Raw genomic sequence first — 27468 nt, 5'->3', positions numbered from 1 at the left:
TTGAAATCCACACATTTCAGTGGCAACTGTCAAGTCTCCAATTTTGATGCTCTAAATTCCCTTTACAGTTTCAGCCTCTACAACAAAATCCCACAGCTAATCTCTGCTATGTCACGAGTGTATATTCAGAAGAATGTAGTTCGTGGTTAAGCTTTGGAATGGTGTGGTCGAAGATTTAAGTTTGGAATGACTTGGCAGAGTTCTTTTTAAAAATAGGATAGAGTCCTTGCTGTCTGGCCTGGTGTAGGCCTGGTCTTTACTCTACAGAGTAAAATAGTCTGAGGAGTCTGGAATTTTAATATAAAGGAAGTTCTGTTGTCTTTTATTTATTTTTGTAACATAAACCCTTACCCCTCTAATTTTCAGCCGGGTATGATTCTGCCCCTCAAAGAACCTTTGGAAATGTCTGGGGTTAGTTGCAACTGGAAGCTAATATATAGAGGCGAGGGATGCTGGTAAAAAGACTACAGTGCACAGGAGAGCCTCCCACAGTAAAAAGATACCTGGCGCAAGGGATCAGTAGTGCCAAGGTCATGAAACCCTGCCATAGCCTGAAGCCTGATTTTATTCTTAATATGTGCTGCCAATTATTATAGTTTCCAACCTTTGAATCCTCAACCCATAGGTTGATAAAAAACATCACTAATGGAAACATTTTCAACACTTACTCTGTCAGACAGACTCCAAATACAGTATCATTGGCTGCTATGTGTAAAAATAAATAAATAGTGGGCAGATAAGGCCATAACACTGTATCATACTTCCCCTTTTGCTTTGTAATGAACCGGGCAGACAGAATTTGTAGCTGGACTAAGAGAGACTAAAGGGACCTTTTATATTTGATCCCTGAATACTCTAAAAGAGACATTTTTCACACATCAGTAATATTCTCCATGGTGTATTTACTATGACTTTGAGTGACAGTACTTTTCAAGATACTTTTCTTCGTAAAATAATCTAGATGTAAATCTCATTAATTCCTTTCAGCATCTTATTTTCTATGAGTCTCTAAAAAAATAACTGATTTAGGTGAATTGTGTTGGTTTCCTCATTAAAGTCTATGGGAAAGAACTTTACTTTTTAGTCTAAGAACTCAGTATTAACCCTTTATCAAATCCCGAATTACTGCCCATTTTATACCAACTTTAAGGGATTTAAAAATTCTCACTGATAAAAATAATCATTTTTCTGTTTCATTCTATATTTATTAATAGTTATTTAAAACAGTTTTTATAATTTTTTCTGTATTTGAATTTTGCATAGTTAGGACTGACTTATAAAGTTTCTCAATTCTTCAGAAACTCAGCATGAAACAGAACTGAAACCATCTCTTTTTCTTTTAGTTTTCTTTTTTCCTTATTCTGTTTCTCTTAATCTACTTTATTATAGTCTTTAGCTCTTGAGAAGAAATAGCTCTTCTAAGTTTGGTGTCTTGTGGCTTGTTCAGAGTTTCAGATGAGCTTTATTATGGAATAACCTTACTCTTTCATTCTTTGGAGGAAATTTCATGGACTCCTTGGGGTATTCTTTAAGTAGCAAATAGAAATGAGCTTAACAGGTGGCCTAAGGAATTTTTTGGTCAAACAAAGAGGTCCATGAAATTAAAAAATTTGAAAGGCATTTCTGGGAACTTGGAAAGGTTTAAGGGCAGCATGTCAACTTTTTCACTGGAGTTGACCTTTCATTTGGACTGTTTTCAGAGTGCGGAAGTAATATTTTCAAAGGCATGGTAGTGGCAGACTTGGCTCTGAAATATAGTTCCATTTTATAGACTTTTCTGGTTATCTCTCAAATAACTATCATTTCAGTCTACTCTTTATTAAATGCTAGTGGGTAACCAGTTGTTCATGGAGCGGATGCGATAATCATGGGTTCCGCACTCAGCAGTAAGTTGTAGGATGCAGAGGTATAAGCTCTTTTCCTTCTGTTTAATGAGCTTATGGTATAGATGGAGATGCATTTGAAAGAGACAGCAAAGAAAGGCAACATATAGCTATTACATGGCACAGTACAGAATGTAAGTTCTTTAGGAATTCAGAGGCAAGAGATCCTGGAAGAATTAGAAGTAGTAAAGAATCATCAAGGAGGAGGTAGAACCTAAGATGGGCCTCTTAGAATAAAAGAAAATACCAAGACACCTGGACTTTTAAGAACCTCTGCCTACGAGCATCATATCCAGTCTCAATTTTATATTGAACAGTATTAACAGACTATCCAGTAATCATATAATAAAGAACCATAGCCCATTAATATAATACGTATAAGGAAAAAGCCTAGTTTAGCTTAAATGTTTTCCATTACATGTCTGTTAACACATTCAGATGGCTATTAGAAGAGCTTTTTAAAGTTGTTCTTACTATCTTGAGTGGGAAAATAGCTTCATGTTTTTCTGTAAATTACTATGACCCTCCTAGTAATCTCATCTCCAAGCAGATGGAGTAGCACCTAATTTGCCAACCTTGCAGGCACTGTGATATGCCCCAAGGAAAGCAGTTTACTTGGACAACTGGTATAATAATTGAACTCAAAGCCAAGCCTTAAACCAAATGATTCTGTAATGATAACCTTCTCTCACAGTCAGTGATATGGTAGATTGGTAGTAGAGAGGACATATGAAGTAAGAAGTCAAATAGTTATTCTCTGTTCATTTGTTCTGGTTCAATTCAGTGTCGTCATTGAGTTAAGGCTTTACATGTTGATACTTTGGAGACATATTTGTATCTAATCATTAGGACTTTTTAAGTTTTTTATTTACCATTTTGTTCTCACTGGAGTTCAGAAAGATGATCCAATTTAGCAGGAAAAAGAGCTGAGACTGGTTACTCTTTGCCATTTCATGTCCAGAAGGTCAGGATGAACTGTAATGTAAACCCTGTGGGCCACGATGTTGTTTTATTCATTATATCATAGAGTCTTACTTGATCAATAGGCTGTACAAAAAAATAATAGTAGCAATGCTCTATGATGCCGCTGAAGCCACAGGGATGCTTTTAAGCAGTAATTTTCAGAATTAGAGATTGTAGTCAGTAGTCATTTCTCAGTGTCCTACGTTGCCATTATATTCCCCTATATTTGATGCAAACCCAATGTTTGTTTGGTTTTTTATTTTATTATTTGAAAAATGGAAGATGTCAGATCTGAGCAAGATGTATTCTTGGATATTTTGAAAGGCTAAGGGCTTTCTCTATTGCAGAATGGAGAGTTCTGAAAGAAGTATTTAAAAACTAATGCACTAAATTTTTTACGGTTGAGAATGTCCTTTCTCTGCCTCTTGCCACAGAGCTACCCATCACACTCCTCAGCAGACATCAACTCCAGTCTCCCTCCAATGTCCACGTTCCACCGCAGCGGCACCAACCATTACAGCACCTCTTCCTGCACGCCTCCTGCCAACGGGACGGACGGCATCATGGGTGAGTCTCGGAAGTGCTGATTGCGATGCCGGCAATCAGTGTCAGGATTAATAATGAAAGACCTCTTTCTTCGCCTCATAATTGAAGAGCAGTCAGGCAATGAATGTTTGTCATATAACTGAATGAACGAACAAATGAACCAAACAGAAGTAGTCCTTGGCTTGACCATAATCACATTTTTTTCCCCCACAAGAAACTGAAATTTGGCTACTTTATCTATTGAAATTAGATTGAACAAGGGTTTACATACACCAAAACCACCTTGCCTCTCATATCTCAACAAGCCAAGTGAACTAAAGACTTCGCTGACCACCAACGCTTTGGTTCTAGCTCAGACCCATCCCTTGCTGGGCTGTCAGATGACCATCGGGTCACTGATGAGAAGAACACTCTATATGTTTTAGAGAGAAGAATGTGTGACAGAATCATTTTCTCTAGTGTGTAGAACTTGGGAAAGTAGTATGAATCACTTATGTGGGAAAGTTTTTGATAAAAATGAATTTTGAAATGCTGCAAATATAATCCTGACTAAATAATGCCCTCCCTGTTTTATTCAATAATGTATTTCACACTTGAGATGAGCCATCTAGCAGCCCTTCACTATCATGTCTTATTAAGAAGCAAATTTAGGAGTTTCCATTTTTGTAACAAAGCTTCTACAAATATGTTGCATCAGTTTGACCTTGGAGGGCTGTGGACAGAGGTCACATGGGGGAAGTTTTGTAGCTATCAATGCAGTTTTGGCAGATTTGAAAAACAAGAAGAAAGAAGTGCAGAACTGAAAGAGTGAGAAAAGCATATTTCACTTCAATGTGGTTTGGCAAATGGAAAGCCCCTTTCTGCAGTCATGAGGTCTAGTTATGAAGAGGGGTGACCGGTCATTCATCCTCTTACATGGCAGATTTCCTGTCTACTTGTGGTTTGACTAAGTTTCTTTTTTAGGAAGGTATAAAGGTGGAGCAAAAGCTTGAGTTCGGGAAAACATACTTAGGCACTGTTTAAAAAAAAAAAGTTGTGTTAATTGATTTGCAAAACAGTCTTCCTAGGAGACAGACACTAGACTTGGGAAGAAAGAGAGTTTATGGATGGTGTAATGGTTTTCCATGAGCCGTAAGTAGCGCAGCCATGAAATCAGTGGGAATGGGATTTGCTGTAGTTAAGTTGGTTGGCTCCACTTTAGCTAATAGATGAACAGGAATGTCTGCTTAGCTACACTTGGCCTGAGCAGGGCGAAGCTATAGGTTAAAGATGAGTTTAACTTGTTACAGACTGGAAGGCCCTGGTTAAGGGAAGGGAGGGTTTAGATAATAATAGGGAAGCTACCATTTCAGAAGGGAAAAGTGTGAGTTTTTGGAACCCAGGAAAGGAATTGTTTTAGGAAAAACATTATTACATAAATTATTCCATAATCATGGGTGTATTTGTCAAATCTAGAATGCGAGAAGGCTTTATCATCTTTTTAAGAAGTAAGTAGACATGGCCATTCAGCTTTTTGGGAGAACAGACCTTTATTAACTTGCATAAATACAGTTATTACTCTAGGATTACTCCCTTAAAATATGTCCCCTGATTCCTTCAATTAAAATGCAGAGGAAAATTTAGATATGATAATAAGCTTTAGTGTTGCACAGTATCCAAGTGGCTCAAGTTTCTTTGCACTTTTAATTCTCTTAGGCTTTGGCTTAATTTTCAGAGTGAGATCGAAGTCGGGGGACAGCAGCATGTCTGCATAAGAAGAAGAGAATTCTTTTCTGTTAGTAATTCTTCCCTAACAAACAGTATGGATTAATAGAATACATCTGTAGACTTGAAAATATTTGGCATATACTCACTCATTCTGAAATGCAGGAAATAAAGAAATAGTACATTGCCTGTATCGCAAAGAACAAACAGAGCTAATTAAATAATTGGTAAATAGGGAACACATAGCCTGACACATGTTTAAGATTACACACATGATTCTGTAGAAAATGGCTATAAGCAATACTAATGCCGTAAGAATGGGGTTCAAGCGCTAACACATGGACATCATATTTTTCAAGTTTCCTTGGTGTAAAGTTGCAAGGCAGTACAGTCTTTACATAAACAACATGGATGTTTTAGGAAGCTGCTTTTTCAGTTCAAAAGATCATTGCCCCATTTCTCGGTTTCATGTTATAATGTGTCTTCCTGGTGGTCAACGATTGCCTGAACAGATCATAGGAAAAGAAAATGCGTGTGGGGTGAGATGTGAGCTCTAGAACTCTCTGAAAGGAACCTCTCTAGAACAGGCCCCCTCTCCTCTGCTCCTCTTCTCTGCATCTCAAAATGCTTGCCGAGGTCTGGGATGGCTTGTGCTTGGTTTGGAGGAATGACCATTTGTGTCTGGGTTTTTGTTTTTTGCCTGTTAATTTCCAGTATCATTTCTGAGAAACCGTGAAGAAGGGTAAAGCTTACTCATGTTTTATTAATGATGGATTTTTTTTAATGGCACATCGATCCGTGGATTTTTTGAGAGAATTATAGAGTACAATATTTTACTTATTACACACAATTCACTGCCTTTCTTTGAAGCCTTGCCAGCAAACTCTGGAGACTGCATTAGACATTTCTGAATTGCAGGGAACTTTTAAGCACCCTAGAATTATGTGAATATAATGCATGGGACACAGCATGGATTCATAGTAGTTTAACTGATGTAGCGCACCCAGTTAAGGGGAGAAGCTAAGTCTGGGGGCTTCAGGATTTCCACTGTCAGAGCCCTCCAAACATTATTCCTAGACCCTTCCAACATTATACTGCTGGGTGTATCTGAGAAGCAGTAGAATCCAACTTCTCTACATACGAGTGACCTTGCAAACAGAAAAGGAAGTGTAGCAAGTTATTAGATACCAGCTACAGAGGATAGAAATGTCTAGATGGTATTAACCATATACACTTTGTTATGTACATATTTCCTTCCTACCTGCAATATGCCATAGTCCTTGCTGACCAAAAGCATTGAGACAGTGCCTACCTTGCACAGCCCCCTAAGAGTAGCAGGGAGGAGAGTGCCTCAGTGCCCTGGTGAAAGACACCATTCATACACCTTCCCAGGGTGTGACCTCTTGCGGTTTGGAGCTGTACACCCTCCCTTCCCCTAAGAGGGAATAGAGCGTACAACTAGCATAATGGTTATACAAACTATTACTGTTTTATTGTAGTCTTTAGTCTGCTTTCTAATACATGGCATTTCTCATGTTTTTAACCTCAAACCAGTGTGGAAGAAATAGACTACCAAGATGGATTTAATACAACATATGCTAAAGATTACCCTGGAATATCTATCTGGTTCATGAATTAATCTGGCTTACAGCTTTCACTTCTAATGACATGTTTGTATACATGATGCACTTGAGTGTGTGGCTTTCCTAGCAGAAACGTGTCCATTTTCCTTTGAGGGCTTAGTTTCTCAGTAATTTTATTATGAGCGTCGTCACATAAGATTCACTTTGCCTTTTAGAAGGATCTTGAGCCTTCCAGTGCAGTTGGGTGACAGACAGGCACAGAGCATAAGAGTGTGTGAATTTTATCCAGCGATGTCCTGGCATCATGGTTACAAAGACCAGCGACGGAAAACAATAGGCTGGTTTGATTTAAGTCTTCTGGTCCATTTCCTGCACAAGGCCATGGGGCCCAGCTTTCCCTGTGAATTCCTAGAAATGACTCTTGCTGAAAATTAATACATTGCCGCTTATATTGGAGTTTTAATTCTAAAAGCATATATAGCAGGAGTGCTAGAGAGGACTCCTCCTTTCGTCATTTTTACAGACAAACTCATGGCATTGTTATGCTTCTTCTAATAATTTAATAAATTCAATAAAATGTCAAAGCAGTCATCTTCTTTCAGGCAGATACACTGTAATTACACTTCTAGTTCCTTTTATATCTCCATGGTGTTCCCAGCCTAAGGTTATGGGTGTGCAATGAGGGGTCAACATATTTTCCGAATTTTGATTTCAGCAGTCGACCCCCAGGCACCGTTCACACTGGTGTTCTGACTAGGGTGTGTTCTAGTGGGAACTGCCGTTTCCCCAGAGCCGAGCTGGAGCCCCAGGGCGGTCCAGTGTGCAGCCCAACACACCAAACCCTTTGTTCCTGCCCCGTCCTCTAGCCAGCAGCGGCCCCTGGGCTCAGGCCACCTGAGCACTGCTCGGGTGGCTGGCGGTGCCAAGTGCCCTGCAGAATCACAGTTCCTCTTAGTCTCTGCTCATCTTATACTCCTGCTGATTTTACAGCCCCACTTAGAGACTGATTATTTTTTCTCTTGAGCAAGAGAAATTGATTAGAGTTAAAATAATGTAAGAAATCAGTCAATCCAGCTTTACCAAATACAGGCAATAGTTTTTATCTTTATTTCTGTTATGGGCACATGGATAATTGCTAATATAAGGAGTTGACAGAAAATTCGGCCTGGAGTAGTAGTCTCGTCCCATTACATGGAAGCCACAAAGACGGACTTGATGAACACAAAGTTTAATTATAAATGCGTTTTGCTAAACATGACACATTCCTCAATAAAAGAGAAATTATACCTTTGAGAATTAATAATATATTCACTTCCTGATTATTTATGCCCTTTGACATATCAGTCACACAAATAAAAAGAGAACTCTTTAACACAAGGACCCATGTAGCTTGACATATTGAGGGATTCTTGAAAATGTGTCTTCCCCAAGTTTCCTGGAACAGAACAAAAGGCATTCCAAGCGAAAGGGCAAACCGGCCCCAGTAAACTGCTTTGAAATTTAAGCCCCTGGGTTTGGCTCTCCGGCTGCTGCAGGTAGAATGGCTTCATGTTAAAAAATAGCCTGTTTTTAAGAGTGGCGCCCACGAGTTAGTTTTCTGAGTCATGTTTATGATAACATGAGCTGAGGAGTTGATTCTATTTTTTATTCTCCTTCCTAAGTCCTAATATCTTCTTCTACATAGCAGGCACTTAATACAAAGTTCAACATGAAAGTGCTTATAATGATCATATCCTGTTTCTTGTAAAGTATGATTTTTTATGCTATATATAATAAACTTGTTTAATGTTTCTAAAATATTTGTATTGGTTTTCAATCCTATCTCTTTGGTTTCATGAAAAAATAGTTTTAAACACTATCTTCATTTTAACATTGTTCAAAGGAAGAATTAACCTCTCGAAAGACGCTGTGGTAGCAAATTTTATCTGTAATTGAACTTGTCCTATTCTGGGTTTCAGTTCTTTATTAGTAATATAGTTTTTCCGCTGTAGCTGTGAACTTACATATCATGAAGATCTGTTTTCTAATCAAGCAGATATCACAAGTTGTTTTGACTAATAAATCTAACTTTTAGGTATATATGATAATGTTACTTCTATAAAAATTTGTGTATAAAATTGCCCCAAAATACAAGCTGAAGAAATGTTAGTGCTTTCTGTATTTTCAAAATCTTTTTTTCCTGTTTAGAATTGTCCTTATTTAAAAAACAAAAAATCTCCTTAATACAGCAATTATAATTTTCACACCAGATAAAATTTCATGTATCTCTTATACTAAATATTTTTAATACTCTTGATATCTGGGAGTTTCTTCTACTAGCTCAGTATGCTGTCAGAACCTCATTTCAAGCAATTTCCTTCTGCATATAACCCCTAGTCTAATAATCAATGCAGAGACAGACCTTTTAATTTAAAATTTCAAAATTACTCATTATAGCTTCACTTCTTTTAGCACATCAGCTACTTCATAATGATAAATATTAAATGTTAATTTGTGATATGAAAAGAATGTCTTGTCCAAAGGTAATTGTGTTTTTTTTAAACATACACCAGTATTCTTTCAGTTTTAGTAATACATGAATATAGGTATGGGTTTTGTTAACCAAATAAAATACACATCAAAAGATTATCTAACTGACATACCCAACGTGCAAATATATAAAAATAGCAAGCTTAATTCCTCTGTGCTAAGCAGAGGTCAAGAGAGTGAAATTATAGCCCAGAGAAGCAGAGAATTTGACCACTTGAGATCTGACCTCTCCTCCACTTCACAGGTCTGGAAGTTGAGGACACATTTACCAGAAAGGCTGTTCTCTTGGGTCAAGGATAGGGCTGCAAATTTTTAAAAATGTATTTGTGTAATCAAGTTTTGCTTGGATTAATCGGTGGCTTCAAGAGTTCTTTCTCTTATTTCACGAAATATTGAAAAATACCTTTGCCTGGAGTTTAATAGGCTTTATTTCAATACTTTGCCAACTTGCTAATGGTGAGACCCTAATAAATGTAATATACCGCATATATGCATTGTGTTGATACTGAAGACCTTAAAAGAACAGCAGCTGTACCACTTTATCAAGGCAAATTACCTTCAGAACACACCTTCTAAATAGAGCTGGCTTTGATTTATATACTAGAATCTATGTCTTTTTATTAATAGTGCTCTTTGTTCAACATTTATTTTGTAGATAAAAATACCAGTATTTAAGATGGAGATACAGCTTCGTGATTATGTGGACTAATTTTGTCTCCAGAATTTGAGACCCTATTGAATTTTAGAAGCATAACAGTTCAATTTTTTTTAATTTGACTTAAATACATGGACAGTATGTTATATAAATATTAAAAATATTTTCTCCTGGAAAGCTAGGCCTGTTGTAGTTCTTGATCTTATTTTGTATGCTTGGGGAACTCTTAGAGCAGAGCCTCGTTTTGTGAGGTATCATTTTTTTTTAATTTAAAAGATGTAAATTATGCATGAGGAGACTTTAATTGGCTATCTAAAATATTTTAAAAAGCCAAACTTTGAGAACTTCAGAGACCTGAAAGCACTGTATACTTCTTAGCAGCGAACTATCATTCCCCACCAACTACTCTTAAGTAAGGTGGAAGGTAATAGCAACTAAAACACTTTATCTTTAAACCAAGGTGTCAGGTTTATATTTTATCTGTAAAAAATGTAACATGAATATATTTGACATCTACCTCAGCAAACAAATTAATGCTAATTAAAGATTAATGTGTCATAATTAGCATTAAAAATGCAATTAAGTTGTGAGTAAATGGACCAGGAATAGAAAATTGTTAGACGTCTCACTGCCTAGTTTTTCATATTCTGCCTTTTGTTTTTGCAGCAAATAGAGGAAGCGGGGCAGCAGGCAGCTCCCAGACTGGAGACGCTCTGGGGAAAGCACTCGCCTCGGTGAGGAAATATTGACTTTGGACTTTATGTGTGGCATTGTATTAGAAGGCTGAACTTTAATCAGATGTGGACATTTGGAATTTTAGAAAAATGAATGGCAGACAGCTTTGATTTTGGAAATGCTAGCTTTCATGCATAATTTCCTACAGTGCATGGCTGGTCTCTTCCATCTTGTCTCCTCACAGCGGTACCAATGCTACTGAACTATGGATTCATGGATATTCTCAGGGCTGTTAGGTGTATAGATTTTCCATTTTGAGTTATCATTTTTCTCTAAAGTCATGTGGGTGCTCAATGACCCACTAAGACTGACTTTGCAAGCAGTGATTCTAACACACTTTGGAAAAGGCGTTAAAAAAACAAAAGACCGTTACTGAGGTCCATGAGAAATTGTCATGTGTTTTGGCACCTGGGGACTCACCTTTTCTTCTTTTACTGCCCACTGCCAAGAGGCTAAACTTAACCATGTCCTGCATATTTACTGGTGACATATGACACACCTTATTTGTGTGAGGGAGTATACTTGGTGTTGTCTTCAAAAGGTAAACATGGTCGTTTGCAAATGTAAGTGGAGATTCGTTGCTCTAATTTTTTATCTCTTCAGTTAGTTTTTTCCTTATCATCAGGAGCATGAAATATGTTTGACTTATATCAGCATTTTGACCAAGTAAAAGTTTATTTAATCTAAATATTTTTATATCTTGGAATCAAATGCCTTAATCATGGTGAAGGAGTTGGGCAACAGTCTGAGAGATGGTGTGGTCTGACCCGTTTTGGGGAGGGAAAGGGAGTTGCGGTGTATCTCTGTGGCTCGCCAACAGCCACGCAGCCACTGGAGGAGAGGCGGGGGCGGGGGGCAGGCGTAGAGCACTAGAACTCAGGTCTGCCGATGTCCAGACTAGTCCTTCTCCGAGGTCTCCTATTACCTCAATTATTCTGATTTTGAAAAATTAAAGTGACTATATTGTAATGTAATTTTCAAATGAATTGCATTGACACTTTGTAATTTACAAAATTGTTGATTATTTGGTCCTAATAAGGAGGATTTGTTTTCTTTTCTCCCCATTGTTTTAAGATCTATTCTCCAGATCACACTAACAACAGCTTTTCATCAAACCCTTCAACTCCTGTTGGCTCTCCTCCTTCTCTCTCAGGTACTGTGCTGACTCCCGTGCCCTCACCCTGCCAGCTAGGGAGAGTGGTTGCCCTTTTAGTCTCCCTGCTCTAGGATGTGGGAACTCACCCCCTCCTAAAGCTCAATACATAATTTCCAAACAGACAAATAGAAAGGAGTGGGAAAGACAGACTACCATGCAAGGTACAGCCATTTACACCCAGCATTTTTCTTAAAAATTAGATGTTTTTAGCCCTGCCTGGTGTGGCTCAGTGGAGTGAGTGCTGACCTGCAAACCGAAGGGTCACAGGTTCGATTCCCAGTCAGGGCACGTGCCTGGGTTGCAGGCCAGGTGCCCAGTAGGGTGCACGCGAAAGACAACCACACATTGATGTTTTCCTCTCTTTCTATCTCCCTCCCCCTCTCTAGAAATAAAATAAATAAAAAATTTTAAAAATTAGATGTTTTTAAAATACACAGACATATAGAAAACTTATTTCTTAAGCTTTCCATAGCTCTCTAGAAGACACTCAGTTGAATAACATACTCCAATAAGATGTCTCAGATGAGAAAAGGCAGTGAATGTAGTCATGAATATGATTATACACTCATCAAAGATAGATTATTCAAAAGGATCATTTCCATCAGAAATTTTAGACTTTCCAAATTTTCTCTTTGAAGTCCGTGTCATTAGGATGTTTGAGGAAAACTGTAATCTTGAAAATAAATTGTGAAGCAAGTATGTGGAGTAAAAGGGGATGTTTGCCTTTAAAAATAACAAATTATATGACCTATGGCTTCAAATAATAAAATTGTAAGTTCTTAAATTATGTTAGTAAAGCATTTCACTTCTCAGAGGTCCATTTAGAAGGCTCATTGCCCTTCCAATATAAATGCTTCCAGAGGGCCCTGTCTGGGGCCCGTTTCTCTGCTCTTTGGAAAGAGGACAGGTGGCTTCTAAAGCAAAACTAAATCACATCTGTACCTGATTGAAACCTGACCTTAACTGTAATTTATAGTGGAGTCACTTGCCTAAATGTCGCCCCTCCATCCTTATAGTATTCTCTGTGTGCGGCACTCACATGGCCCATTGCGGCCTGGCTTCCCTGGTGGAGCACGGGAGGTCTCAGACTGCCGCAGAGCTGTCTGCGGCAATGGCCGTGGCTTAGGTGGGGTTTACTATCGGCTGGTCCAGCCTCCATTGACCGAATGGAAGCGGGTAGCCGGGCATTTAAGTTCAATGTCCAGAGGGACAAAGTTGAAACTGGAAAGAAACAGATGATATTAAGAGGATAATGGAACAGTGATGAAACATCCCCAGTGACAAAAAAAGGAAAGTCCAGAGTCGTTAGGTTCAATACCATATTGTTAGGCTCTGGAAAATGATCGCAGGCCTCCCTGTCCAGCACCAGGAAAGGACCGAGACAGCATCTGCTCCAGCGAGGTTCGCAATGAGGCAAGAGAGCAGGGAGAACTCCAAGTTCCCCGTTTTGAGCAAAACAACTCTTAATTTTGTCTATTTTATAATTTGGAAAAACAATTCTGGAGTCTAATAAAGCATGAGAACAACTACTGTATTTTGTTGTGTATAATGTGCCCTTGTTTTCCCAAATTTTTGAGGGAAAAATAAGGATGCACTTTATACATGGGTATAATGATTACATACCATAGGTATAAGAATGGGTAGGATAATCCCGCGTATAATGCACACAGAAACATGGGTGTGCAGTATACACAGCAAAATACGGTATTTTAGTCTAATGCTCTGCTTTTACAGATGAGTGTACAAGGCCCAGGAAGGGCACGGGACTTGTTGAGGTTACATCTGTAACAATGTGGGAGCTCAGACAGATTCATTGCTCACCATTCTGCCACCCCACCCCTAGGCTCATCACGAGAGTGGGACATTATGCACAAATCATTCCAGAAAACTCCCCGAATAACCTAAACCTGAGTAGTATGTTCTCCGTGGAAGACATGGGAACAAGGCCACTTTGGGGTCCTAGTAATTCATAGTTAAAGACCACACATTAGCAAGGAAGAACTCTATGAAGATGTAAATATGGGGACAGATTACTATTTTCACACTGATAGCTCTGTCCAGATTCTGTCACTAAAAGTAATTGAACACAATATTCTATTTTTATTCAGCATAAAAATACATGTACACCCAGAAATGACAGGAAGAATGAATATTTAAAGTGATAACTGTGTTGGGGCATGAGATTTGAGGGAGAAAGCTTGAATTATTTATTTTCTATACTGAGTTTGTATTATTTTAAACTTAAAAGTAGGAGATTAGACACGTAATATTTATTAGAGCAGGAATCTTTCTTTACCTGCAAGTTTGGTGAATCATAAAAGAACTTCGGAAGAACTACTTATTACCATTGTTATATCGAGTTTTTAAATTTCTAGTTTTGTGGATCACTGCCAACTAACTTTATTTTCTTAAAAAGTTTCTGAAGGCTTATTCCTTCTCAAGGATCATTTTAATAACAAGTAGCAAAGCTGTTTTTCATTGGTGAGAGAATTTTGGTTTAACAAACTGGCCTTGCATGAAGATGTAACAAGAGCCCCCCTTGGCACTCTGAGAAGTACCTTGACTCTGTAGTGGTGGTTTTCTATCGAGGAACACCTCCCTAGCTAAAACTCCCCCTGTTAGAAGGAGACCTGAGAGACTGCTGAGTGTATGTAAAGTCTTCATGTTTTACATTTGAAATGTTTTCCTTGCCCCGGAATTCTTGGATGGGAAGTTTACATGTATTTACCTTATAGTCCACACGGAAGTCAGCATTGCCATTTCTAAAAGAACTGTTTATCATGTTGGTAAGATTGTTTTTAAGATTACATCGATTGCATTGTAATCTCCATTTTAATATCAGCAGGCACAGCTGTTTGGTCTAGAAATGGAGGACAGGCCTCGTCATCTCCTAATTATGAAGGACCCTTGCACTCTTTGGTAAGTCTCATCTGCTAGCCTCTGCTCGATCCGTTTTTGGACCATGTTTCTCTTTCTGTCTCTAGTTCACCCTCCAAGTTTAGGCTGTGTTTGGTCCTGTTTGCATATTGTAACTCAGATACGGTATAGGCCCCAGGGCTCTGAAACCTGGGACCAGGTGAAAGATTAAAAATCCTGGAAGGATATTGGCTCCCTCCCATCTTAGGGAAAGATCCCTGTTGATGATTAAATAACTTCTCTAATATGAACTGCTGAAGGTCCAGCTAAGCAGTGCAGCTGGAACAGGTGAAGATTCTATATATCCCTGCTCTGCTTTCCAGAATAACAGGTTTACAGGAGTTCTCCTCTTGACCTTGGAATAAGAAATCAACGATTTCCTCATTCACTTTGGTTCTCATAGAAGTCTAATAATTATCATTGCATCTCTGCTTTTCCAGCAAGGGATAGCTGAAAATTTGCATGTTTAATTAATTCTATAAGTACATGATGATTCAGTGTCTGATGCTCCCAGCTTTCTTAACTAAGAGTGGTAGGGGCATGAAACACCACTGCTCCGGGCAGTGTCTAGACTGTACGTGAATTAAATGGGGTGGGGTGGCAGCAAGGAGCTCTTCACTCTTCTCATGTTGTTTTCCCTTTTCCCCCCATAGTTTGAGATGGACCAGGGAAGAAGATGTAGATTTGTCCCTCTATCTAAATTACTGTCGTCTTGCCAGCCATTCAGGGTCTCCTTCCTTCTCTTCTGGCTTACTGTTTAAATTAAGGAAAATCTAGAAGTTAAAATACAAAGATGTGTTTGCTCCTTTTTTGTGCGCTTCCTCGCGGTGGTGTGTGAATCATCCAGCTCTGCATTTTCGCCACTGAGGGGCAGGACAGGGTGAGATGGCGCATGCACCGCCTGCCCGGCCCAAAGAATCTGCAGCCTCCGTCCAGGTGACCCGTAGTTGTTTTAAATGGTGGCCGCCATCAGTTATTCCCTTGGACCCATCTATCAAAATTGGGTTTAATCCAGCTGTAAAATTGCAAAGGCTAGGTCTATAGTTGGGAACTACTTCAGTTCCTCTGAATTCTCAGCACTCAAGAGGGGATCCGCAAGCACAAACTGCTCTCTCCACCCAGAAGCCGTGAGCCAGAAGGGATGGGAGGCACATGTATTATTTCTTTTCATGCTTACATTTGCACTTGGAAGTGCATATATATTCATTCCCATTTTCATAAATTAAGAAGCATAGACTCAAAGATGTTAATAACTTTTCCAAGGTCACATTAGTAGCCTAGCTAGGAGTTTAGGGGAGGTCCCCTAACACCAAAGCCCACCAAATCAGAATGCTCTGTACCATAGGCTAACTGTATTAGACACACATTCTTCCTGTCAGTATAGAATAATCTGAACTTGTTTTTCTCATACAGTAGAGCTAGTACATCTGTTCGCACAGCTCATTGGAAATCAAAGCGGATTGTAGCATGATGTAGTACAAAAAGGCATTAGATTTGAAGTCAAAAGACTTAGATTTCAACCCTGACTTTACCATTTCCTGGCAATGTGACCCTGATTAATTAATTCACTCAATTTCTTTGAGTCTCATTTGCACATCTATATGGCAGGGATAATACCATCTTTCCTGCCTGCCTCACTCCCTGCCTCACTTATGTACAATGAGGACCCAATGGAATGGTATATGTTAAAGTGCACACTGGAGATTCCTATGCAGCTGTTTATTTGATATCATTATTGATCACACTGAAAATAAACAGTAAAACAAAGGCACGTCTACATGTCCCTTTTCTTTACCAAAAACTATAGTATAGACCTTATCTAGTTGCAGAAAAATTCCAGGGCCTGTGTCCACAAGACAAGAGAGCCACTTTAAACATGTGACACAGTGACAACCTGCTGTCCTTTAAACCAAATGGGGTTGTGCAGTCCCACTTCCTTCTCAAAAATATTTACGGGTCCCCAGAATCCGAGCTCTTCCGCCTGAAACTCAATAACATGTATGAATTAGATTGGATTGCCATTTCTTTCCTTATGCAAACTGATACGAATTTTCAAACAAAAATGACCGGAATAAAAAAAAGAAGTTCTGTTGGTTTTTATTTGTATAAGGGAGTGATTTCTATACTATAGTAACGACTTTGAAATCATTCAGAAGCCCCTGGTGAACATTAATTCAAATTTTTGTTATTCTTCAGTCTTGAAATCTCATACCACTTTGATTGACAGAATTATTGTAATTTTTTTCTGTAATCATTTTGAGTCCCCATTCCCTTCTATACAAACACACACATGCACACCCACAAGCTGGTGATAATAGATAGAAAGCAAGAAATGCAAGTGAAAATTGATAGTACTCAAGAAATTACTGTCTATATGCATTTACCTGTCCCTGACTTGATACTTAGGACTGTATCCTGTATCACGGGAGACCAAGGAAATACTGCCTTCAAGAAGATAACTTAATTGGCTTCCCATTGTTAGTTTTTTTAATTTTTAACCAATGCGTGTCAGAATCTTATTTAAATTCAATAAATGTTTTTCTTTTCTGAAGTAAGTCCAAATTCTCTTTCAAGCTAACACAATATATAGTTTAGCATATGTACATTAGAATGTCCTGGAAGAATTACTGAGTTGTTTCTGTTCATGAAAAATAAGACTGTAATTATAACATGAACATTTTTCACCCATTGTCTAGGAAGGAAACTATTTTTATTATGATCTTAAGGAAATAAACTCTATTGGAAACATATTTAGAAACTCAAAGTGTAGTTTGTGTCAACTCAATTTTTACTTATGTGACCTATGCATACATTTCAAACTACATTAAATTTCACATCATTTTTTAACCAACAGCAAAGCCGAATTGAAGATCGTTTAGAAAGACTGGATGATGCTATTCACGTTCTCCGGAATCATGCAGTGGGCCCATCCACAGCTATGCCTGGTGGCCATGGGGACATGCATGGCATCATTGGACCTTCTCATAATGGAGCGATGGGTGGTCTGGGCTCAGGGTATGGAACCGGTCTTCTTTCAGCCAACAGACATTCACTCATGGTAAGTGATACGATTTGTAGACTCTGTAGTTATCATATAAAATTAGACCTTCAAATATAAATACTAGTGCTGCTGTTTTTATCTTTTTAAAATAGCTTAATTGAGATATAATTCACTTATCATGAAATTCACCCATTTAAGGTTTACAGTTCACTGTGTTTTAGTATATTCACAAGGTTATGCAACCATTGCCACTGTCTAATTTTAGAACACGTCGGCCCCCTCCAGAAAGGAAAGAAATCCCCCTTGCCATTAGCGGTCACTCTCCCGTCTGCCTCCCCGCCCCCCACCCTCCAGCCTTTGGCAACTACTGATCTAATATAGGTTTGCCTAGTCTACACATTTCCTATAAATGGATTCATGCAACATGTGGTGGTCTTTTCTGACTGGCTTCTTTAACTTAGCACGATGTTTTCAAGGTTTATGCATGTTTTACCATATATCAGAGCATCGTTCACTTTTATTGACAAACAATGTTTAATTGTATACATTACCTTTATCTGGTCATCAGGTGATGGATATTTGGGTTATTCCCACTCTGGCTATTATGAAAATGCTCCTCTGGACATTCATGTACAGGTTTTTGTGTGGACACGTCTTCATTTCACTTAAGCACATACCCAAGAGAGCATTGCTGGGTCGTTACTGGTGTTTTAAATTCTTCATCTTGGTGACTTTAGCTAAAAGACCCAACCAGCTTATGTTCATGGTGCATTGCTGACATTTCAGAGGTGAATAGGTTGAATTTTTTTTAATTAAAGAAACCAAATGAATGTTTTTGATTTTGGGTATGGGAGGTAAAACTGCATAGTGGGACTGTGTAATTGAAGTATATGGTAGTTTTACCATTGCCTCCTTATAAATAGGGCTGTATGTGAATGCTCCGTAAGCAGATTTGTCCTTATTACAGTTGGAATTTCAGTGTTGCCCACTATTTTTGGTAAGGATTTGGGAGCGCATCCTTGTTGGAGATGATTATGAAGATTCAGAGAATCTTCCTAATAAAATATTAAGTGATGACAATTAATGAGGTGTCCAAATGGTTGGAGAATTTAACATTGCCAGTGATTCTGTGTAAATCAGCTCCTTTTAAAGTTTAGTGTTCTCTTTTGTACCTTACGGACTCTTACAAAGTTTCTTGGATGAAGGCCTTTTTCCTGTTATCCCTAAAGTGTCTCTTGTTTAAAGATAATTCCAAAAGGAGAATGCAAAATAAGCACAGGTTCTTCGGAGGCTCCTTGCTCAATAGTACTCTTCTGCCCTCCTTTCAATTTCTCCCCTTAATAAAAGACTGAGACTAAGAGCACCATCCTGAGTGGTGTACTATGGAAACCTGCAACCAATTTGAAACCAAAAATACTGGTTTATAAATAGAAGCAATGACCTCACTTCTAAAACGTGGAAAGATATTTTTGAATGCCAAAGCTAAATCATTTTTTTCTTTTTTGCTTTTCCTTGACCTCTACCCCCAAAATTCATCATTGAGTAGAAATTGTTTGTCTATTCATGGCAGTTGCTAAGAGTTAACAAAAGGAAAAGCTAGATTTTAATTTAGCTTGGCCTCAGGTAATGTGTTAAATACACTTGGGATGCATATAATATGAGATTTTAGTTTGTACAGCTCTTTTTTTTGAGCTACAATGTTTAAACAATACTGCTTTTAATTAAGAAATCTGGCTTTATTAAAAGCCAGATCTGTGACTTATAACCATTTCTGTATATCTGCTCTCAATCAGGAGAAAAATAGTTTAATTTCTGTAGCTGTGTTCGTTTTGCATATGTTAAACGGATGCAACATGCACCCAGGGCATTGCTTCAGAGCTGGGGTTTTTTTTTTTTCCATAAATATGTAAAGTTTGCTCTTAAATACCAGATGTAGGTTAAGCGGTTCTTTAAAATAATAAACTATACATAGATGCTGTTTGGAACTGTGTGACCTTTGAGTTGCCTTCTCTTTGAGTCTGATTCAGAGGTGGGATAGGAGGAAGAGACTAGAGTCAGCTCACCCAGGTGGAGGGGAAAGAGAGAGAATGAAACAGAGCAACAGTAAAAGGGAAATAATTAGCCAGTGTCTTTGATTTTGAAAAAGTACACAGAAGCAATAAAGTGACTAGTTTTGCTGATGAGGAGAAGTTCTCGCCCGCTCCTCTGAAGACATTTATAACTCCATCAAGGGCAACCGCAGAGCCCACCAGACAAGAAAGCCACTTTAAAGATGTGACACGGCGACAACCTGCTGTCCTTAAACAAAGTGGGGTTGTGCAGTCCCTCTTCCTTCTCAAAAATATTTAGCAGGTCCGCACAATCTGAGCTCTTCCGCCTGAAACTCCATAACGTGTGTGAATTAGATTGGATTGCCATTTCTTTCCTTGTGCAAACTGGTATGAATTTTCAAACAAAAACATAAGAACAAAGGAAATAGTTTTTGAATTTAGTCAGTCTGAAGTTAGCCTTTGACCATTTGATACATTCCACAATAAAAAGGAAGTTGAAGGGGAAGAGAAAAAAAAAACGCACCCCCCTTCCCCCTCAACAACAACAAAAAAAAATTCAAGGAGGATACTGGTAATGTTTTCCACATTTGAATTTTAATACATGAAACAGGCTATAAAACTTTGGCCAGCTGCAGTAAATAAAGTAGCAGTGGGAGGTATGCACCGGAAACTCCACAGAGCAGCGTTGGAGGGAGTTTTCTTTCCCAACTGCACACCTTCATTTGTTGTTCTGCAGTTGAAGCAAGTGCTAGTAACCTAACACCATCTCAGGGCAGGGGATATATTTCTTTTTTTTTTTTTTGGTTTTGTTTTTTTCTTTAGCAAATCTCCTTTATAGCTCTCCTTAATAATTCCTTCTGATTAAAGAATAGACAGCTTTGAATCCTCTTGACCTACTTACTCTTCTCGTTTCCTTTCTCCACGCCTTTCGAAAATCAAAACGAAATGGCTTGATAACTTGGAAGATGATATAAGCATTTCTTTCTGCAGCAGCTTGAAATCGTGGTGGGGAAAACCATGGTTCTGCCTCGGCTATTATGTTATCTCATTTAATTGCTAACATATTGTACTTAGCTTTTGATTCATAAAATGTTTTCCTTGGAGTTCTGAAGTAGGTCTTCAGTGATTTACTAAGTATTAGTATAATGAAAGGGATTTTTTTCACAGCAGCACGGCTCGTAACACTTCAGTGAATGCTGTAGGCTTGCGGGCTTTCTAGAAGATATTATTTGGCCATGCGCTTTCCTGTTCAAAAACCTTCCCCAGCTTTCCATTATCTACAAGATGAAGGCCACTTTTCTAGCTCAGCTTATAAAGTCCCATTACCATTTACCAAAAACTGAATGTTTAGCTATTTCAGTATACAGAAGCTTTTCCAGCAACACCAGCCTGTGCACATTTATCAGAATCTGCCCTGTGTGTTCTTAGTACTTACTTCTTTAATATCTATCTGAATTGGCTGGCTCTGCCCACCTCTGTCCATCTCATCCCACCCATTCTCAGAGCTCTGACTCAAATTCTGCCTCTTCCAGGAAGCCTCGCCTTGCTACCTCCACCTGTGATAATTGCTTTCTCTTTACACCTATAGCACTGTGACTCGTACCGTCGGCAGGGTATTAATCTCACTCAGTTATGCATAGCTGTGTCTTTTGTAGGCATGACTTTTGCCTTACCAGCTCTACTGTAAATTCCTTAAGTACTGTGTATTGCATTTTGTTTTCCCCCCCAGTAAACAGAAAGGGAAGAACAGAAACTAACATTTTCTGCGTGCTTGACCAGTTGCCAGCCCAACTGCCGCAAGTATCGTATGCGTTGTGTCAGGAAGTCTTCACAAGAGCCCAGTGAGGATGATAATGGTGTCCATTTTAGGAGTTGGTCACAAGAGCCTTTAGTCTCGAGTCACGAAGCAAGATTTAAACTCAGATACATTGACTGCAAAGTCCATGCTCTTTTTTACTACCATGAGCACTTCCCAGAGGTTATGTAGTATGTAGGTACGCCTTTTAAGAATTAATTTCAGGAGGTAAGAGCTTGTGATTTTCAAATCTTGATAAATGCTCATTGATGAAAGAAGTTTCCCAGTATCTCATGGCCAAGTTCCCAGAGGAGTTCTCTACCCAAATGTGGAGGTAAAAAATTTTCCCCCCAATGTGGTTGCATTCTAGATTTAAAATCAACATTGTCAAAACACTTACTCTTAAGTCAGTTTGTCAGTGGAAAGTGTCAAGAGATGTGAACTCTCCTTACAAGGCTCCTTAAAGTAATAAATTTTAAGTTAATTTTTCTACCATAGCCACTCACTTTTCTAATAGAATCTAAGCAGAAAGCTTGGAATGTGGGAGAATTTGGAAACTTCTGGGTTTGTCACTAGCCTACTCAGAAGCTCTCATTCAGATATAATCTCCTCTGTGCCTCCGCTATCTCCATGGTTATTCCTGATAGTAAATCATTAGATTTTTAAAATAAATTATTGAAGTGGCAGTTTTCCAAATATAAATCTCTCCATTAATCATTCAGTATTCAGTTTCACAGACGAGACCTGAAAGCAACCCTTTCAGATGACCCAATCTCTTCTTTTACCAAAACCCTTACCAAACATGCCTTCACGTGACTCTGTATGTGCTGCTAATTACTTGTCAGTAGAGTGAGCAACGACAGGATCATTTAGCTAAAAAGCTCCTGCACTATTAATATATAATGCTTATGTGGTTCCCAGATCCTTTTTGCTTAAAGTCCACTTACTCATTTCAAAACCATTTATCAGATGGTAACCAAATGTCAGGCTCAATACTAGTAGGTGGTCTCCGCTCTCAGGAGATTCACAGTCTAGTAGGAATGGACACGTATTTAAAAACAAGTTGCTGCAGAGTTAGGCTCCATGAGAGAGGATGGACCCAGCTCTGTTTTCCAGGAGAAAGGATCCCACTGTCCCTTGGTAGAGGGGTAGTGACGTTGCAAGGACCTAGTTGCTGTAGTGGACTTAGGGGTGGGAGAGCCCTGTGAACTTGCACCCGCACCTGTCCTCTATGGCATCCCCTGCACCCCCATCCCACAGCCCCCCGAGTCGGACATGGCACGTGTCAGAAAGCACTGATGTCAGTCGGTCTTTGCCCAGCTTTTCTCTTATCAATAATGTTCTTAGCTTGACTTTGGATTAAAAAGAATTTAGCAGAGGAGCATTCATGAGGTGAAGAAGCACCTTTTTACTGAATTGGCATTAAATATAGGAGAACTTTGACCCCAAGGGCATCAGAAGACAAATGACTTAAATTAGATTCTAAAAGCACCCCAGAGGCAATTTAGCTCATGGTCCTCATTTTTGCCGGAGCCTGAGGCCCAGAAAGGGGAAGTGCACCCAGCATGGATACTCCCCCAGCAATGGCCAAGCTAGAATTAAAAACCAGCCAGGCCAGCGATGAGACCGGCACTCTTTGTGCTAAATACCGCAGTGCTGCACCACACTTCCTCTCTGCCCGGACACCGTAACCATTTCAAAACGGTGGCTGGTGTCACAAACCGCTCTGTTACTCTGACTTGACTATGGAACTCAAGGAAACTCCTCAGTTGCCCCCTGGCTCCCTGCCACGTGTTGCTATCTAGCTGTGCCAACAATACTTGGCAGTTAGAGAGGGGAGTGGGCAGTGATGTGACACCTTGGGGAGCGTTTACTGGCGTGCAGTCCTGGGAGCAGCACAAGTCAGAAAGCCCTGTCTCCGTGTGGCGTCCCCAACAAAGGGAGGGCCCCAGGGAGGCATCACCATCTTCGCTCTTAGGTTCCCCCGGGTCTTGATTCCACAAAAATCCCATGTATATTCTAGCACAGACTTCATTTCTAAGCAGTTGTTACCATGGTGCCACAGAGACCTTAGAACTCCTCTCCATCCAGATCCCCCTACAAATTCCCTGCCAAGTGGTCAGCAAGTCTCCATCAGCCTCCTTCCTCCAAGGCAGAGTAGCTCCAAATGACCACAGAGCCCATTTCCAGCAAATGTTAGGAAATTCTTCCTATGCCCAGCCCAAATTTATTTCTTTGTGCTGTCCCCATTTTTCTGCCTGGAGTTAGCCTAAGTCAGCCCAACAAATATTTGAAAAATTTTCAGTCATTTGAAGACAGTCTATTCTGTATGTTTTCTCTAGGCAAGACATTTATATCTTCAAATATTTACCCTAAAAATAGTTTTCGACTCTGTGACTTTCCAGTGCATTCTCTCTAGCATATAAAGGATGCTTTTCTTTTTTGAGGACCTTTTAGTATGTAGACTCTCAAGCTGAACACAGTGCTCAAGGAATTATCAGGGTGGACTAGGGCAAATCTATCATTAAACCCATTCAGCATATTGTATCTTCATTAAAGGACAATGAACAAGGTGCAGGTAGCTAGTTTTGATGACTTTATCATCCCGCTGACAAATACTGAACTGGTAATCAGATGCAGTCCATAAGCCACATGTCTCTCAACTGTCCTCGTGCACTTTGTGGTATATTCCACACATTAGTCCCTAGTCTCAGGCCTTCTTTAGGTCCTTATTCAGTCCCATACGCTGCCAGCTCTATGGATGGCAAATTTGAAGGGTGCCATGATGCTCTCACATCAAAGCCGCAAATAAAAATGTTGACCAGGGAGGACATGGAGCCGAAAGCCTGAGGTTCAATACTGCAAACACCCTCCCTGCACTCACATCATCCGCTGCCCTTGGGGTTTAAATATTCCCAGCCGGTGTGCCCCCCTACTTTTCCTTTCACGCGGTCCGCCTTTCCTCAGTCTGCCTGCGGCATTATCACAAGACTCCAGGCGCACAGCGTTCCCGTGGATGGGGAAATGAGGTTTGTCCAAAAGGACTTGTTCTTGGTGGAACCAAAGTGAGGTTGACAGGTCACTGCCTCTATCTCAGAGCACTTCAGACTCTCTTTTAAAGAGCCTGTTGTAAACTTTCACCCAGGATCTTATTCAATAATTTCATCTTTCTGTAGCTGCTCTTGTTTTTTTTTTCTTTAATTAACTATATTTGCCTATCTCTTACGTTCCACCATCTCTCCTAATCTCCACAATTATCAAATATATCTGAGAGTAGATTAACATCCTCCATTGAAAGTTTTTAACTATTATCAATAAGGTATTTTATTTTAAGAAAACAGAAAAACAGAACAGAGAGAAAAAAGGACTTGAAGAGATTCTCTTTATTTAAAAAAACAAATTTTCCCCACCTTTATTAAGATATTATTGATGTCTAACATACATAAAGTTGAAGGTGTACAATGCGATGATTCGATACACGGACACATTGCAAAATGGTTACTGCAATAAGGTCAGGTGATGCCTCCGTTCGCTCACATAATGACCTTTTTCTGTGTTGATTACCATCACTGTGCCCTACATGAGAACCTCAGGGCTTACTCATCTTAAAACTGGAGATTTGTGCCTTTGGGCCAACATCTCCCTATCCCCCGCTCCCTGGCCCCAGCCGCTGCTGGCCTGGCAACCACCATTCTACTCTCTCATATCTTTGAGTATTTTTGTTTGTTTGTTCTGTTTTGTTTTGCATAGATTCCACATATAACTGAGAACAGGCAGTATTTTCCTTCCTCTGGCTGACTTAAAGAAATCCTCTTAACCATGGATCAGTTACAAACCGCTTCAGAACCCTTGAGCTCCCCGTTTGCTATTTATGAATTAATTCAAACAGAAGTCAAGAGCGTTTGACGACAGCCATAGCGGTGTGACCACCCACGCTCCGTTAGCATCCCCTAAGACAGTGGCTGGGCTGTGACCCGTGCCCAGATCTCACAGCAGGGGGTCCAAATTAGGTGTATCACTCTTTTCCCCCAATATTTATTTTACTAAAATTCAGGCCCTATGACTAGAAACAAAACAGTCAGTCTGCACTGGACCATCATACCCAAAGAACAATCTTTCTCCATCTTCTAGGACAAACCAAGCCACATTTTCTAATTTTTTCCCCTGAAATATGTGTTTAGCACCCTGGCACCGTGAACTTTAAATAAAAACAAAAACTTGTTGTCTTTCCCACTTTTAAAATATGAAAACATTTAAAACAGGCCCAACGACCTCATCGTGTTTTTATTTTGTTTTCTTCTTAAGTAACAGAGGGAAAAGCAAGTCAACCCTTTTAATAACATGGCCTTCATCATATTTCTATTGAACTTTTATTCGGGACAAGGGCACAATGCTAAACCATCCGTAACTTAGAAAAGGCACAAACAACGCTTGCACTTTAAAAAAAAAAAAAAAAAAGAATATCACCCTTGTTTTCTCAAGAGAGAAAATTGCGGGTGGGGGTATATAAGCTGCGCATAGGAGAAAATGCACAGGGGTTCATTCACTCGTGCGGTGCCTCGGGCCCTTTGCAGGGGACGTGAACATCTCCGAGCCTGCAGGCCTGCGGCTCTGGGAGGGCGATAACCCAAGTATGTGACGAACCATGAAGCAAAACAGAGTTATTAAGTGACCTAAGAAGCGATTCAGAGGAGGGTGAACATTGTCCAGCCGTAGGGAACAGCTAGGAAAAGCTTTCTGCAGAAGCTGGCGTTGAGTTCCCATTCGGGTCTGTAGGACTTCAGGCATTAGAGGCAGGCTAGAAAGGGCACTGCAGAGCCATAGGATGAGCATGATTTTCAAAAATGCAGAAAGTAGAAGGCCTTAGGCGCCCCGACGGAGGTAAGAAAATTGCCTGGTGGTGCCAGCTCTTGCAGCAGCGCCCATGAGGGCCGCACCGAGCGGACAGCCCCCCCTCGAAGCACAGCAGCTCCGACAATTGGCTCCGACATTTCACATGAGAGTCCACAGGAAGAGCAAGTTTTCATGTATATTTTTTACATCCAAATTAAATTAACTCATGGAATTTTCCACCCTTAGGAATTAAAGTAGCAGCTCATGAAGTAATTCAGTTATGTCATTCATACCAAAACAGAAAATACTGGAGCAACTTGGCACTGTTTAAAAGCCAAGACGAGGCCTTGGCCATTTTATATTTTTTCAAAATCTGTGGTCGTTGTGTTATTTTAACTTTTATTGTGGCTGTAAATTTTTAAAATCAAAAGTATCTTAATTGCATAGAAAACAAGTGTAAAATGGGTTCAAAATAAGAAGGGTTTTTTAGGCAAAGAAGTTTTAGGAGTGAAAACCTTAAAAAAGAAAGAAAGAAAGAAAGAAAAAGAAAGAAAGAAAGAAAGAAAGAAAGAAAGAAAGAAAAAGCTTTAACAGCATTCCTGAAAGGGAAGGACTCTACCTAATTGGTTGCCATTCACTGTTGTGCGTAATTATAGCTTCCTTTATATCCATAAAGTTAAGTTTAACCACAAGATCTGTCCAATATTAATTAAATGACATCTTTGGGAAAGCATTGTCTTGATACAATAGCCACGTTCATTTTCGAGTAGGTAATTGGACATACTGTCAAAAACCAAGGTATTGAGTTTCCGCGTTTTAATTTCTCATTTGCCTTCTCCCTGGCTTCTGCTCACGGCCGGGTCTCCTTTGGAGCTGAAAGTGTGTGAAAGTTATTGGAGAATGGTAGTCTCTGGGTAATGTTTCTGTAAGCTGCCCAAACTTTTCCCCCCGTAGTCTAGATGGGAAACAGCTGGTTTTTGTTTAAAAAGCTGTTTTGCGAAATGTCTGAATCTTGAGGTGTAGAACTGAGGTCACCAGTACAGCAGGTGCTCAGGAACAAGTGAGAAAGGCCCTGGGGACCTGCCGTCCCTGTCACCTTCTGCAGGGTACTTCCTTCT

At 39.5% G+C, this 27468-nt stretch overlaps 1 protein-coding gene across 20 annotated transcripts in view; it reads left to right on the top strand.

Annotated features, from left to right (window-relative positions):
* TCF4 (transcription factor 4) overlaps positions 1–27468 on the top strand; it is a 331867-nt gene that overhangs the window by 288402 nt on the left and 15997 nt on the right. For 16 of the 20 annotated variants that reach the window (XM_054583696.1, XM_054583692.1, XM_054583695.1 and 13 more), the window contains 5 exons: positions 3281–3413; positions 10530–10597; positions 11673–11751; positions 14597–14673; positions 17525–17728. In XM_054583696.1, coding sequence (XP_054439671.1) covers positions 3281–3413; positions 10530–10597; positions 11673–11751; positions 14597–14673; positions 17525–17728 — 561 coding nt within the window. The remainder of the gene's footprint in view (positions 1–3280; positions 3414–10529; positions 10598–11672; positions 11752–14596; positions 14674–17524; positions 17729–27468) is intronic. The other 4 variants (XM_054583697.1, XM_054583694.1, XM_054583707.1 and 1 more) reach the window with 1 other exon arrangement.

The sequence above is a fragment of the Pteronotus mesoamericanus genome, unplaced genomic scaffold, assembly GCF_021234165.1.
Source record: "Pteronotus mesoamericanus isolate MK-2021 breed Mesoamerican mustached bat unplaced genomic scaffold, CSHL_Meso_final contig_74, whole genome shotgun sequence".
NCBI lineage: Eukaryota > Metazoa > Chordata > Mammalia > Chiroptera > Mormoopidae > Pteronotus > Pteronotus mesoamericanus.
Note: the sequence above shows the minus strand (reverse complement) of the source record. Positions and strands in the feature narration are given on the sequence as shown.